General features: G+C 41.2%; 1 protein-coding gene across 6 annotated transcripts in view; it reads right to left on the reverse strand.

The window, feature by feature from the left end:
* The window catches only part of PACS2 (phosphofurin acidic cluster sorting protein 2), a 1098307-nt gene that overhangs the window by 322863 nt on the left and 760259 nt on the right, over window positions 1–15185 (reverse strand). For all 6 annotated transcript variants that reach the window (XM_089657830.1, XM_089657827.1, XM_089657828.1 and 3 more), the window contains one exon: window positions 11311–11421. In XM_089657830.1, the coding sequence (XP_089513956.1) occupies window positions 11311–11421 (111 nt within the window). The remainder of the gene's footprint in view (window positions 1–11310; window positions 11422–15185) is intronic.

Below are 15185 nucleotides of genomic sequence, written 5' to 3' on the forward strand. Positions count from 1 at the left end.
CACCTCCTAAGATTAGTGGAAGGTTAGTTTGTTCACTGTGCGTATATATATATATATATATATATATATATATATATATATATATCTGGGTGGCTAATAATAAACTGTATTATATTGTACCTGAGACCTGCGTTTCCCTGAGTCAGTCCACACCTTTCTGGTCACTCCTAGATTCCTGACATATATACTGCTAATGAGAAAAGGTATTTAGCAGTTTATATTTACTAAAATAATTGCATTTCCATGTTGTGTGTACTATGAGAGACCAGACATAGTCAATGCAGACTGATGGGTTTAGTAACACTTTAAATGAGAGCTGTCAAATGTGGTTGCAGTCCCCTTTTTCTTTGATATCAACCAATCTGACAAACTAAGAGGCTGGGTAGTGACAGATGGAATGTCACAAGGTTACAACCGGATCATGGCCATACCTTACACCTTATATCAATTTTAATATCTTCACATACGTACAGATTCCATTCTAGATACTGGTAGTTTATTGTCCAGCATTAAATTTTACATCCAGAGATACTAGGATAGGCCTGTCACACAGGATGTAGGAGACTGCTATCTCACCTTCTATATACTGTAGCTCAGTAATGTATGACGTCAATTTGTTCGGTATGATATCCTCCATTCAAATATATACTTAATAATAATGTGTCTAGGTTTTTTCTGATTTTATGAATGATGTGAAGATCTTGAGTGAGGCAGAGGTCCCCGATAGGTCACCTCCAGCCCTGAATGGATTTTACCATACCCATTAGCCCTGGGTAGGCATGTTATGGTTATTTCTAATGGGTTTACTTGCCTTACAAACCATTGGTAACAGAACTGAAGGATTTTGTTTATAGTTTTATGATGGGTCAATCCCAAATCCTTCAGGAAAGCGATAGTCTGTAGATGCTGATTGCTAACAGACACTGTCAGATCTGTGGCCTAAGTGGACATAACAGGTTCTTTGAATACCCAGCTATATAGCTGGGTATTCTAGAATATTCTAGAAGGGGGTGGAGGGAGTCAGAACTGCTAGGGCTCTGGTTCAAAACAGAAAAGACAATGGCAGAAAAAAAATGTAATGGCTGAATTTGTAACATGGCATTCTTGCTCTTTTACACAGCTTTGGCAGGGCCCAGTATACATTGCCATTACATTTTGAACCTCCACTTTCCTGTAGACCTCTGCAATCCAGAGCAGCTCCAAAAATGACTTCATTCTTTATCACACAGACATGATGATCTTACTGGTCATGAAGTGAGTGCATAATTTCATTCGCACTGTACTTAAAAAAAATGGTTCATGCTTGGAGATATCTATATATATATATATATATATATATATATATATATATATATATATATATATATATATATATACACAGTTGTGTTCACAATAATAGCAGTGTGTTAAAAAAAGTGAATAAAGCTCAAAATCCTTCTAATTGCTTTTATTTCCATCCACACAAATGCATTGGGAACACTACACATTCTATTCCAAATCAAAACATGAAGAAAAATATATCAAATTTGTGTTGTTCCTATAAAAAATTGAAGAAAAGTGAATATTAGACTGTTCAAAAAAATAGCAGTGTTTGTATTCTTTACAAACTCAAACATTCACTATATAAACTGAAAAATGTTTGAAGATTTTGCTTTCCTTTGAATCACTTAAATAATATTTAGTTGTATAACCACTGTTTCTGAGAACTACTGTACAACTGTGTTGCATGGAGTCAACCAACTTCTGGCACCTGTGAACAGGTATTCCAGCACAGGATGATTGGACTACATTCCACAGTTCTTCTCTATTTCTTGGTTTTGCCTCAGAAACTGCATTTTTGAATGTCACCCCACAAGTTTTCTGTTGGATTAAGATCCGGGGATTGGGTTGGCCACTCCATAACGTCAATCTTGTTGGTCTGGAACCAAGATGTTGCACGTTTACTGGTGTGTTTGGGGTCATTGTCTTGTTGGAACACCCATTTCAAGGGCATTTCCTCTTCAGCATAAGGCAGCATGACCTCTTCAAGTATTCTGATGTATTCAAACTGATCCATGATCCCTGGTATGCAATAGGCCCAACACCGTAGTATGAGAAACATCCCCATATCATGATGCTTGCGCAACCATGCTTCACTGTCTTTACAGTGTACTGTGGCTTGAATTCAGTGTTTGCGGGTCATCTGTCAAACTGTCTGCGGCCACTAGACCCAAAAAGAACAATCTTACTTTCATCAGTCCACAAAATGTTGCACCATTTCTCTTTAGGCCAGTCAATGTGCTCTTTGGCAAATTGTAACCTCTTCAGCACATGTCTTTTTTTCAACAGTGGGACTTTGCGGGGGCTTCTTGCAGATAGCTTGGCTTCACATAGGCGTCTTCTAATTGTAACAGTACTGAGAGGTAGCTTTAGATCTTTGATCTTCCTGGAGCTGATTGTTGGCTGAGTCCTTGCCATTTTGGCTATTCTTCTATCCATTCGAATGGTAGTTTTTCGCTTTCTTCCACGTCTTTCAAGTTTTGGTTGCCATTTTAAAGCATTTGTGATCATTTTAACTGAGCAGCCTATCATTTTCTGCACTTCTTTATAATCAACTTTTTAATTAAGGTACGCTGTTCTTCTGAACAATGTCTGGAACGACCCATTTTCCTTAGAATTTCAGAGAGAAATGCACTGTAACCAGTATGTACAACATTTGCTGCCTTCCTTCCTTAAATAAGGGCAATAATTGCCACCTGTTTTTCAAAGAATGAATGACCTCACTAATAGAACTCCACATTGCTATTATTTGGAACATGCCCCTTTCAATTAGTGATTCAATTACACAGAATCTGCAGCATGCATGTCATGACTGTTGGGTCTGTTGGATTTCTATTACTCTACTACACCTGCTAGTAAATTATTTGCCATGTAGAAATATCATTTTTGCCAAAAACAGTGATTGATTAGGTTAGTGATGTCTGACTGCTATTATTTTGACCACAACTATATATATATGCTATATATATGTAAACAGCACTCAGAAGATGAGAACACTGTAGTCATAAAGTCCTTTGACCTCTGACATCAACAAGGCATTTTTGTCCACACAAGTCACGCTCACTGGATATTTTCTGTTTCTCCAACTATTCTCTGTAAACCCTAGAGATGGTTGTGTGTGAAAATCCCAGTAGATCAGTAGTTTTTGAAATACTCAGACCAGCTCGTCTGGCACCAAAAACCATGCCACTTTCAAAGTCACTTAAATCCTCTTTCTTACCCATTCTGATGCTCGGTTTGAACTTCAGCAAGTCGTCTTCACCACGTATAGATGCCTAAATGAGTTGCTGCCATGCGATCTGCTGATTAGCAATTTGTGTTACCAAGAAATTGAACAGGTGTAACTAATAAAGTGGCCGGTGATTGTATATAGTGCATTCATACAGTGTTCAGGCCCCCTTCACTTTTTTTCTATTTTGTTATGTTGCACCCCGATACTACAATTGTTTAAATTCATGTTTTTTTTCTCATTAATCTACACTCAGTACCCTATAATGACAAAGTGAAAACAGAATTTTGGAAATATCTGTGAATTTATTAAAAAGGGAAAACTGAAATACCACATTGGCATAATGTTACATACCTGGTGGAAAACGAGCTGGAGAGGGGGCTTCTCTTGCACCTCTTGTCCAAGAGTGATGACAGGAAGTGTGGGGACACAGAGTGGCACGAGGGTAGGTGTAGCAGGTAGCACCAGCTGGGGTTTGCAGGAAGCAGATGACCGTAAATCACCAGGCAGGAACAGGAACACGGTGACACTTACTTGGCAGACAGGAATGTAGCAAAAAGGTCACCAACAGCTGGGCAGCAAGGTACAGAAATGGAGCCAGGATACGAGCTGGGATCGGTACACAGCCAGGCAGCAAGGTACAGGAATGCAAGACAGGAGCAGGGTCAGAATACAAGCTGAGGTCACAGTAGGCAGGCAGAAATCCAAGAACAGGTCAGGAGAAAGCCGAATCGTGCACAGGTAAGCAGGTATAGCAAGTCAAGGCTCAGGTAAAGTAGGAACTAGCTGAAGACGCCTCAGCAACCCATCTATGTCAGAGTGCAGATTAAAAATGCCGTTTGGCGCCAGTGCTCACACGTTTGCGTGTGCAAGTGCATATATGTTTTCTGCACACGCTAATACGTTTGCGCGAGTGTGACAATGCCTGTCTAGTATTGAGCTTTTGCTCAGAATTATGAGCATGCACATAAGTATGAGTATGTGCCAGCCTTCTCCTTCCAATATGTACTAAGGTTTCCTTACATTGCCCCCTCCCATTGGGAAACCTCCGGATGCCCATCTGCAACATCTTTTCCGGATGGGCCTGAAAGAATGCCTTTATCAGTCTTTTGGCATGAACATTGGCTTCTTCTGGCTCCCATGAGTTTTCTTCTGGACCATGGCCCTTCCATTTAATTAAATACTGTATAGCTCCCCTTCTTTTCCTGCAGTCCAAAGTTGTTTTGACTTCATATTCCTCGTTGCCATTGACTACTGTGGGTGCTGGTGGACCAGACTCACATCCAGGGAATGGATCTAGTCTTGTGGTTTTTAATAAATATACATCAAAGCCTGGATGAATTTTGTATGTTTCCGGGCGTAAAAGTTCATAAACTGCTGTATTAATTTTTCTCTTGACAGCAACTGGACCAATATATGGTCCTAGGTCCTAACTTCTTGGATGGACACAACAGTTTTAGATTAGCAGTTGACAGCCAAACTTTGTCACCTAGGTTGAGATCCAAGTCTCCTCTCCTCCTATCAAAACATTTTTTATTATCTTGCTGGGCCTTGTATTTGGCTGCAAGAATTTCAACCTTTCTTGGACTGTGGGAACAGAATAAACAGGCGTGGTATCTGGTAAAAAGGTATATCCATAGTTTATCCATATATCCAATATCCATAGTCTGCAAAGAATGGGGCCTGTCCTGTGGCTGAGTAAACTGCATTATTGTAAGCAAATTCTGCCAGGAATGATGCCAGGAAAGGAGTGATGCCCAAGCATTTTGCTCAAAAGATGGAAAGCACCGAAGACACTGCATGATGTTTGCATTCAGTCTGGCCATTTGTTTGCAGACTGTTGGCTGAAGAAAAGTGACAATCTTCAGTGTCCTGCAAAGATCTCTCCAAAACCTAGATGTAAAATGTACTCCTCGATCTGAAGTGATACTGCCAGATGTCCCATGAAGTATGACCACTTCTTTGACAAAAGTACATGCAGTCTATTGCTGAGGGAGTACCCAATAGGTATGAAATGAGAGATCTTGGTTAACCTGACGACTATCACGAAGATGGTAGTAAGTTTTTTAGATGGAGAGAACTCGACAAAGTCCACACTGATCATTCTCAAAGGCCTTCTGGGAATGGGCAAGGGCCTTAGCAAACCCCAGGATTTGGTTTTGTCATTCTTGCTTCAAATGCAAACTCCAGAGGTCCTGACATAATTTTGGCAGTCTGACCTTAAAGTGGTTCTAAAGGCTCATGCATTCTATGAGGGAGGGTCCAGAGAGCCTGCGGGGGCCCCTAGAAGAGGAGGATCCGGGCTGCAAAACCACTGCACACAGCAGGCAAGTATAGACATATTTGTTATTATTTTTAAAAAAAAAGCCTTTAGAATCACTTTAAAACTAGGGCACCAAAATGAGCATTGAACAAGTTCTGTTGTTTTGGATACCCTAAATGTCCCGCCAAAGGATGGTCATGGCATAAACTAAGGATTCTGGAATGTAAATTTGGAGGTACAAACACCTTCTGGTTATGCAGAAACAGACGACCTTGTTCATGAAGACAGACATCTTGTGGTAGGACATCCTTTATAGATGCCTGCTTTAGCAGAGAGCTGAGTAATCAGATCTGCATGTAGCAGCAAAAAGCTTTGGGCTAGCAGAATTGTGTCTGATTGACAAGGCACTTCATCTTCTGGATACAAGCGTGATAACGAATCTGGCTTGCCATTCTTGGAATCTGGCCTATAAGTTTTGTGGATAGTGGAGCGAGAGAAAAATAATGCCCACCTAGTTGACAATGTCTTAATTGCTTGGCCAGATTCAGATACTCTAAATTTTTATGATCCGTGAAGATCAAAATAGGATGAGCTGCCCTTCTAGCAAGTAGCGCCATTCTTCTTCCAGGGCTGACTTGTTTGCCAGAAGCTCACGAACTCCCACATCGTAATTCTTTTCTGTAGAGCTGAGTATTCTAGAAAAGAATTACGCCCGTTCTTAACCTCTGAAACTACTAACAAACGAATTCACTCCCTGGTTATCTCTCGCCTTGACTATTGTAACTCCCTCCTCAATAGCCTACCTCATCGCATGCTATCCCCTGTTCAGTCTATCATGAATGCTGCTGCCAGACTAATCGACCTTACTAACCATTCTATATCTGCCATCCCTCTCTGCCAAACCCTCCACTGGCTTCCCATTGCCCAACAGATAAAATTCAAAACCTTAACAATCACATATAAAACCATTTATAACTCTGCCCCCAATTACATCACCAATCTTGTCTCCAAATATCACCCAAACCATCCTCTCTGCTCCTCGCATGACCTCCTGCCCTCTAGCTCCCTTGTCTCCTCCTCCAATGCTCATCTCCAGGACTTCTAAAGAGCCTCCTCCATCCTCTGGAACTCTCTACCCCAATCTATCAGACTATCGTCTACTCTGCCCACTTTTAGGCGATCTCTGAAAACCTATCTCTTCAGGGAAGCGTATACTGCCTTCAGCTAATAATGGAATCTTCTATTCCTCCTACCAGTCCACCCCCCCCAGTTATTACCTTTTGTACCACAAGCCCCTCCCTCTTAGATTGTAAGCTCCAAGGAGCAGGGCCCTCCTAACCCTCTTGTATTGAACTGTATTGTTGCTGTATTGTCTCCCTTTATATTGTAAAGTGCTAAGCAAACGGTTGGAGCTAAATAAAACCTGTATAATAATAATAATAAGAAGAAGAAAGCGATGGGTGGAAGAGGGACTTCAGGCCCTGGCACTGTGACAGGATGCCACCTACTGCATTTTCTGAGGCATCCACCATGAGGAATTAAGGTGATGCAGGTTCTGGGTGTCACAGAATTGGTGCTGTGGTGAACAAAGTCTTTAGCTGGTCAAATGCAGCTTGTGCCGAGGATGTCCATTGAAATTGAATAGTTTGCTTTGTCATATGAAATTCCTAATAAACTTGTGATAGAAATTGTCAAATCCAACAAATCTATGCGTGCTCTTGATGTCCGTTGGTACAGGCCATGCAAGTATAGGCTTGACTTTCTGGGGGTCCATGGAAATGCATGAGATAGAGATAATAAGTCCAGGAAATTGGATTGTTTCTTTGTTAAATTCACATTTTTCAGCTTTTGCATATAGTCCATGCTCTCGAAGATGACCAAGTATCTTTTTAACATGCTCACGGTGCACCTCTATGGATATTGAGAAGATGAGGATGTCATCAAGATACACGATCACGAACAGATCCAGAGTCTCTGAAAATATTGCTTACAAAATGCTGAAAGTTGCTTGTGCATTACACAACCCAAAAGGTATGACTAGATATTCAAAGTGGCCACATATAGTGTGAAAGGTTTGTCTCCTTCACAAATCCACACCAGATTATATGCCCCTCATAAGTCAAGTTTAGCTGTCCTAAAGCACTCAAAAAGTTCAGGAATTAGAGACAATGGATATCTGTTTTGACAGTTATTTTATTTAATTCCCTGTAATCAACACAGGAACAAAGGGAGTGATCCTCTTCTACAAAGAATATACATGAAATTGTCCAAAATTTCTTGGTATGCTGACGCCTTAAGAGTTCCCTTCACTGGAACTGAGAAGCTAAGCCTAACCCCTGAAAAACAACTTCATACCATAACCCCCCCCCCTTCACCAAACTTTAAACTTGGCACAATCATGTCAGGCAAGTACTGTTCTCCTGGCAACTGCCAAACCCAAACACATCCATCAGACAGAGAAGCGTGATTCGGCACTCTGGAGAACATGTCTCCACTGCTCTAGAGTCCAGTGGTGGCGTGCCTCCGATGCTTTGCATTGCACTTGGTGATGTGAGGCTTGGACACAGCTGCTTGGACATGGAAACACATTCCATCAAGCTCTCTACACATTGTTGTTGTGCTAATCTGAAGGCCACATGAAGTTTGTGGGTCTTTAAATTGATATTAACCTCCCTGGCGGTATGATCATGTCAGGAATTTTGTGCTGAAAGCGGTACCATTTTTTTGCATGGAAATATGTAGTTTTTAATTGTAGGCTGTAATTTTTAGGAATAACTCACTGAAATCTGTCTGAACAAGAGTCTATTAAACATTCCGGATATGATAAAACTTGAAACACAAAATCATAAATTATAATTTAATTAATAATCATAAAAAATAATAATATAATAATAATCAATTTAATTCAATAATATAATCAAACCAAAAACACTGAAATTTGAAATACAGAGGCAAATTCGCACATCGCTGAGCAAAGTCGCAAAATCGTTTTCAGTGTCTGATGACGAATTTCCCCACAAATCATTATCACTCAATTCTGCAAGTGGTTCTGATTTACTATCGCTGTTCTAAAACCGCTTTTGATGTAAAGGGACGCTTTTTGGCCGCCATGGACTTTTCTAAGTTTCCAGGCAGAAAGAACAGTCAAAATGCAGGCAGGGCATAGGACAAAGCAGTGGGGACAAAATGTATGTGAAATGCAGTGAAAAAGCAATGACAGCAAAAATGTCATTTTTTAAAAATTTCAAATTTCCCGCCGGTTCCGCCGCCCGAACGTTCCGACGTCACGGGGACCGGAACACGGAAGTCAGATGCCGGCATCCGCCGGAGGAGATGGACGGGGACGCTGCAGGGGACACATCGTGGGAGCGAAGGACAAGGTAAGTGCTGCAGGGACCCCCAGAGAACGCTGCATGGTAAGCCCGAGTGTAGCTCGGGGTTACCGTTCTTGGTATAGAAATTCTACCCCGAGCTACACTCGGGAAAACCGCTAAGGAGGTTAAACACAGGACCCTGCAGTCACTATATCTGGTCTCCCACAGTACACAGAACATGGAAATGGAATTATTTTAGTAAATATAAACTGCTAAATACTTTTTCTCATCAGCAGTCTTGTGACTTCAGCAGAGCACTGGTTAAAGCTTGTAGGAGGAGGTTTTCTTTCTGCTCTAGGAGGATGTGAAACCTCTGTCTGAACAGTGCAGATTGGCCCTGTGCTGATCAGATGCACCCTCCCAATAAAAAAAAACATTTCTAGCAATACACACCAAACTGAGCATGTGACCGTGGGTTCAGTCTGTATCAGGTTGTCATTTCAACAAGAGGAGGGGCAGCGAAGAAAGGATCAAACAGCCTTTTTACACAATGCAGAGGATTAACCCCTTAGATTCCACACTGAGTATAACAAGCATGCTTTATTGCATATACAGCCTGATTTTACTGTTGTGGGTTTAGAAACACTTTAACTATTAACTCTGCAGACAGTTAACGACTTCTGTGCACCGTGTGCTTCAGCATGCGCTGATCCCGCTCTGACATTTTACATGGCATACCACTTCGTTGCTGAGTTGTTGTTGTTCCCTGTTGCTTTGTCATAATACCAATATTTAGTAGCAAGGAAATTTCACGGATGACTTATTGCACAGGTGGTAACCTATCATGGTACATTGCTTGACTTCCCTGAGCTGCTGAGAGCGACCCATTCTTTTACAAACGTTTGTAGAAGCAGTCTGCATGCCTAGGTGTTTGATCTTATACACCTGTGACCATGGAGGTGATTGGAACACTTGAATCGAAAGATGTTTGGCAATATAGTGTGTGTGTGTGTGTATATATATATATATATATATATATATATATATATATATATATATACATACATACACACACACACACACATATATACATACAGTATCTCACAGAAGTGAGTACACCCCTCACATTTTTGTAAATATTTTATTATATCATTTCATGTGACAACACTGAAGAAATTACACTTTGCTACAATGTAAAGTAGTCAGTGTACAGCTTGTATAACAGTGTAAATTTGCTGTCCCCTCAAAATAACTCAACACACAGCCATTAATGTCTGGCAACAAAAGTGAGTACACCCCTAAGTGAAAATGTCCAAATTGCGCCCAATTTGCCATTTTCCCTCCCTGGTGTCATGTGATTCATTAGTGTTACAAGGTCTCAGGTGTGACTGAGAAGCAGGTGTGTTAAATTTGGCGTTATTGCTCTCACTGTCTCATACTGGTCACTGGAAGTTCAACATGGTACCTCATGGCAAAGAACTCTCTGAGGATCTGAAAAAAAAGAATTGTTGCTCTACATAAAGATGGCCTAGGCTATAAGAAGATTTCCAAAACTATATATATATATATATATATATATATATATATATATATATGTATGTATATATATATATATGTGTATGTATTACACATTTATATATGTATATATAGTTCCAAAAGGTAGCCACTATGTTTGGTACCTCTATGTTTGAGATAGATGCCCAGGTGCTCACCCACAAAGAAGTCCATATACATCCAAAAATGGTTTAGAGGCACTCACAGGTCTTGCATAGGAGGAAGATCAAAAACAGCAGTGTTGTTATTGTTAATGATTCGATGAAGCTCAGTCCATCTTTCTCAAGACTTAAAACTTTAGTAATTCTAAACCTGTTTTGGATATATATATGTAGATTTTAGATATATAAATATATACTGTATATCTATCTTTTATTATCATTTTTGAGTGCGCCTAGAAAAATGTGCTCACTTCTGGTCTCAGTACTTTTAACCCTTTCTCATTCAGTCCAAAACTAATTTAAAACAATTCTACATGTGTGTTTTAAATATGGCCATGTATTAGTTTTAAGGGGAAATGTAAGCAAGTAATATCAATAGATAATAAAAATCAAATAATATTGAGGCATTGGACACGCTAAAGACAAGAAGTCAGTTTGGATCCATCTAAAGTTACTGAAACATAGATCTCAAAATTTCTGCCAGTATATACTGCAAACCCAAGAAAGTTGAGTTTACTTCCACTTAAGTGAAGCTGCCACTCAGAAACCAAACAAGATGAAGACAAACAGTGGCAGTCAAAGAATGTAAAGCAACTTCTGAAAACCAATGTCTACTCCCTTTCTTACCGATTAATCCATCCATGCATAAATGGAGCCAGTCACTAGTGCAGTTGAGAACTGTAAAAAGTATAGTTGTGTCTACAAGAAGTAGTACACCCCTTTTTAAATAGTCTTTGATGAAATTCTTACCTGAAGCTTGTTTATCAAATTTTGTGAAGAGGTCTCTCCAGGCAGAATCTTGGAAGAGGTTATTGTATTTGTAGTCCACAGAGCCAAGATATTTAGCCACAGGATGAGAACCTGTAAAAGCAGCATATACGTTCACTTTGCAAATAATCCATCATACAGTTACTGTAAAAAAAGGATTTTTTACTCATTGTAAAATCTTTCTCTTCAGTAGTTTGTTAAGCTATACAATAGATCACTGGGTATATGTCCTGCCACTAATAGGAAAAACATAAACAAAGCAGAAGGCTAATTTTTATTAGAGGCAGCAGGCATTTAAGTGGAATCTAAGTCACAAAAGGATGTTTGTTCCATTTCGTAGCACTGATAGGCAGCACTGATGGGCACTAATAGGCAGCACTGAAAGGCAATGATGGGCGGTACTGATAGGTGGCACTAATAGGCAGCACTGATGGGCACTGCTTGGCAGCACTGATGGGCTCAGACTGGCAGCACTGATGAGTACTGGGCACTGATCAGTGCCCTGATTATTAGTGTAAATGTCTCCTTTTACACTTGCCTGTTACGGACAGTACTTTCCTCATGCTGTGACAGCATGAGGAAAGCGCTGCTGATAACCGGCAAGTGTGTTTACATTGTGATCAGCTGTGATTGGACACAGCCGATCACATGGTAAATGGCCTTTTACCATGACATGTGATCAGCTGTGTCCGAAGGAAACAGCTATCACAGACAGCACCACAGCAGGTGTGCAGGGGGCGTGGTTCTGGAAGGATGTCATATGACACCTTCCCAGAACTTGACGATTACGCTATAGCCGTCATTCGGCTTATAGTGCAGTCAGCAAGTGGTTAAAGGGTAACTCCACTTTCATGAGAGAAAAATAGCAACAACAAAAAAAAAAGATATAGTGTATACAATTGCGACCCTTCCATCTCAATCTGCAGTGCTCTAATTTTCGGTAAGATGCAATGTTCTGGAGGCGTTCTGTACACATATGGTGTACAGAACGCCCCCAGAAATTGAATTTCCTGCTTGTGTGACTGGCTCATTTACAAGTCAGATTTTGGGCATCCCCTGCAATAAAAAATAATTTTTAGAGTGACACTCTCAAAGGATAAACACGTCTAAAGGGATGCAGACCCTACCACTTTCCTCATTAGAGCCCTGCAGGTACAGAAACTGATTATTAGTTATAAAACTACTCCCATACAGATTCACTCTGCACATGGGCACAGACAAAACAGCTATTTCTTCAGAATAACAAAAAGGTAGAAATCTGCTATTAAGTTGGTTAAAATCCTTGTAATGTATTTTGATTACCCAAAAGGGAATGTTTTTTTTCTTAACAAAAGTGAAGTTACTCTTTAAACCTCATTCGTCACATATTTGTCAACCCCTTTATTTTAATGAGGTCTTCTTGTAAAGTTTCTATATCCTGCTGTGAAGTTATTGTCCTACTTAGCTTTGTATCATCAGCAAGCACTGAGATTGAGCTATTTATACCAACCTCTATATCATTTATGAATAAATGTAACAGAATTGGTCCCAGGACAGAGCCCTGGGATATCCCACTTACCACTCCAGACCAGTCTGAGTACACAAATTTCTATCCCTGTACAAAATGTATGGTCTATACCAGGGGTCTGCAACCTTTAAGACATAAAGAGCCACTTGGACCCGTTTCCGAGAGGGAAAAAAAGACTGGGAGCCGCAAAACCATTGCAACATTTAAAACAAATCCGACACTGCATATATTGCAAAAAACGCTCTGGTCATGAAGGGGGTTTAAGGGCCCAGTAAGCAAAGGGTTAATCAGGGCCACAGTGTATCGTCATAATCACAATCATAGCCTTAGGTCAGTGGTGGGCAACCTTTTTTTTCGACTGAGCCAAATCTCGCCAAAACCACGATTGAAATTTATTTTGAGAGAAACATTTTTAAAACTGAAAATACATCCCCCATATAGTAATTCATCCCCCATATAGTAATTCATCCCCCATAGTAATTCATCCCCCCTATAGTAATTCATCCCCCCTATAGTAATTCATCCCCCATATAGTAATTCATCCCCCGTAGTAATTCATCCCCCCTATAGTAATTCATCCCCCCTATAGTAATTCATCTCCCATATTGTGTGAATTCACTTACCTTTGCTCCGCGCGTTCCTCTCGCTGGGTTCCCGCGCCGTTCTGGTCTTCAGGGCGGACTGTGAGAGGAGAGGAGTTCGTCACGCTGCCCCGCCTACATCCGGGCTGCCCCGCCTACATCCTGACAGCCAATGTTTGCCAGCGGGTGCCCGGCACACAGAAGATCTGCATTAAAAGAGCCGCAGCTTGCCGACCCTATTGCCTGTCACCTGGTGGGCAGTGTGCTCCGGAGCCGCAGGAAAGGTGAAAAAGAGCCGCATGCGGCTCCGGAGCCGCGGGTTGCCGACACCCGGTCTATACCTACAGACTTAGTTTGTAAATTCAGCATTTATGAGGGACTGTATTGAATGCTTTTGCAAAGGCCAGGTACACCACATCCACAGGCCTTCCCTTATCTAGATGGCAGCTCACTTCCTCAAAGAATGTTAACAGATTGTTTTGGCAAGACCAACCTTTTGCAAAGCTATGCGGATTACTACTAATGATACTGTTTTCATCAGCAAAATCTTGGATACCATATTTTTCGCTCCATAAGACGCACCTGACCATAAGACGCACCTAGGTTTTAGAGACTGAAAACAGGAAAAAAAATATTCTGAACTAATGGACTGCAGACATAGTACAGGAGATGACTAGAGACTGCAGACACAGTACAGGAGATGACCAGAGACTGCGGACACAGTACAGGAGATGACCAGAGACTGCGGACACAGTACAGGAGATGACCAGAGACTGCAGACACAGTACAGGGAATGACCAGAGACTGTGGACAGTATAGGAGATGCATGCTGACCATTGGGGAGGGGGGGGAGCGGGTACCTGAATTTGACAGGTACCCGCTCTTACTTCCGCGGAGTTGTTCTTTGACCTTACCTGTTCCTCTATCCAGCCGTGCGCTGTCTTCCCGGCTTCTGTAGTGTGGGCGCTCAGCTTGACAGCCGGGTGCCCAGTGCGCATGAGCGAGAAGCGCTGCGCTTCGTGATTGGTCCGACAGCTTCTGGGACCTGTCAGGTGCCGCCTTACCATTCACAAAGAGCACCGCTTCTTGCGCATGCACACTTGGCACCCGGCTGTCAAGCCCAGCGCCCACACTACAGAAGCCGGGAAGACAGCGCGCCGCTGGATAGAGGAACAGGTAAGGTCCCGCTGCAGAGCTGAGCGGTATTCTGACACGGTGGCGGTGGAAATACCGGACCGGCCGCTCCATATTCGATCCATAAGATGCACTGACATTTTCCCCCCTTTTTTGGGGGAAAAAGGTGCGTCTTATGGAGCGAAAAATACGGTATATAATACCTTATCGTCCCCTCAAATAGCTTACAATTTAAAGAATGTTGGGGGATTTTCCCCCTCCGCTATGTGTCTCTCGGTCAATCTTAGCAGCTTTGATTGCATTAATACACTTCTCATTGCATTCCTTGTAGTGTTGGAATGATAACTTTTACTTCAATATGTCTTTTTACATTAATGTTTAGCCACCCGGGTTTAACCTTACATTGGATATAAAAAGTCTACACACCCCTGTTAAAATATCAGGTTTCTGTGATGTAAAAAAATTAGACAAAGATAAATCATTTCAGAACTTTTTCCACCTTTAATGTAACCTGTAAACTATACAACTCAGTTGAACAACAAACTGAAAACTTTTAGGTGGAGGGAAGTAAAAATAAAAAACTAAAATAATATGATTGCATAAGATTGCACACCCTTAAACTAAAACTTTGTTGA

This window comes from Staurois parvus, unplaced genomic scaffold (genome assembly GCF_062004578.1).
Source record: "Staurois parvus isolate SC_StPar_1 unplaced genomic scaffold, SC_StPar_1.0 ptg001032l, whole genome shotgun sequence".
Classification (NCBI taxonomy): domain Eukaryota; kingdom Metazoa; phylum Chordata; class Amphibia; order Anura; family Ranidae; genus Staurois; species Staurois parvus.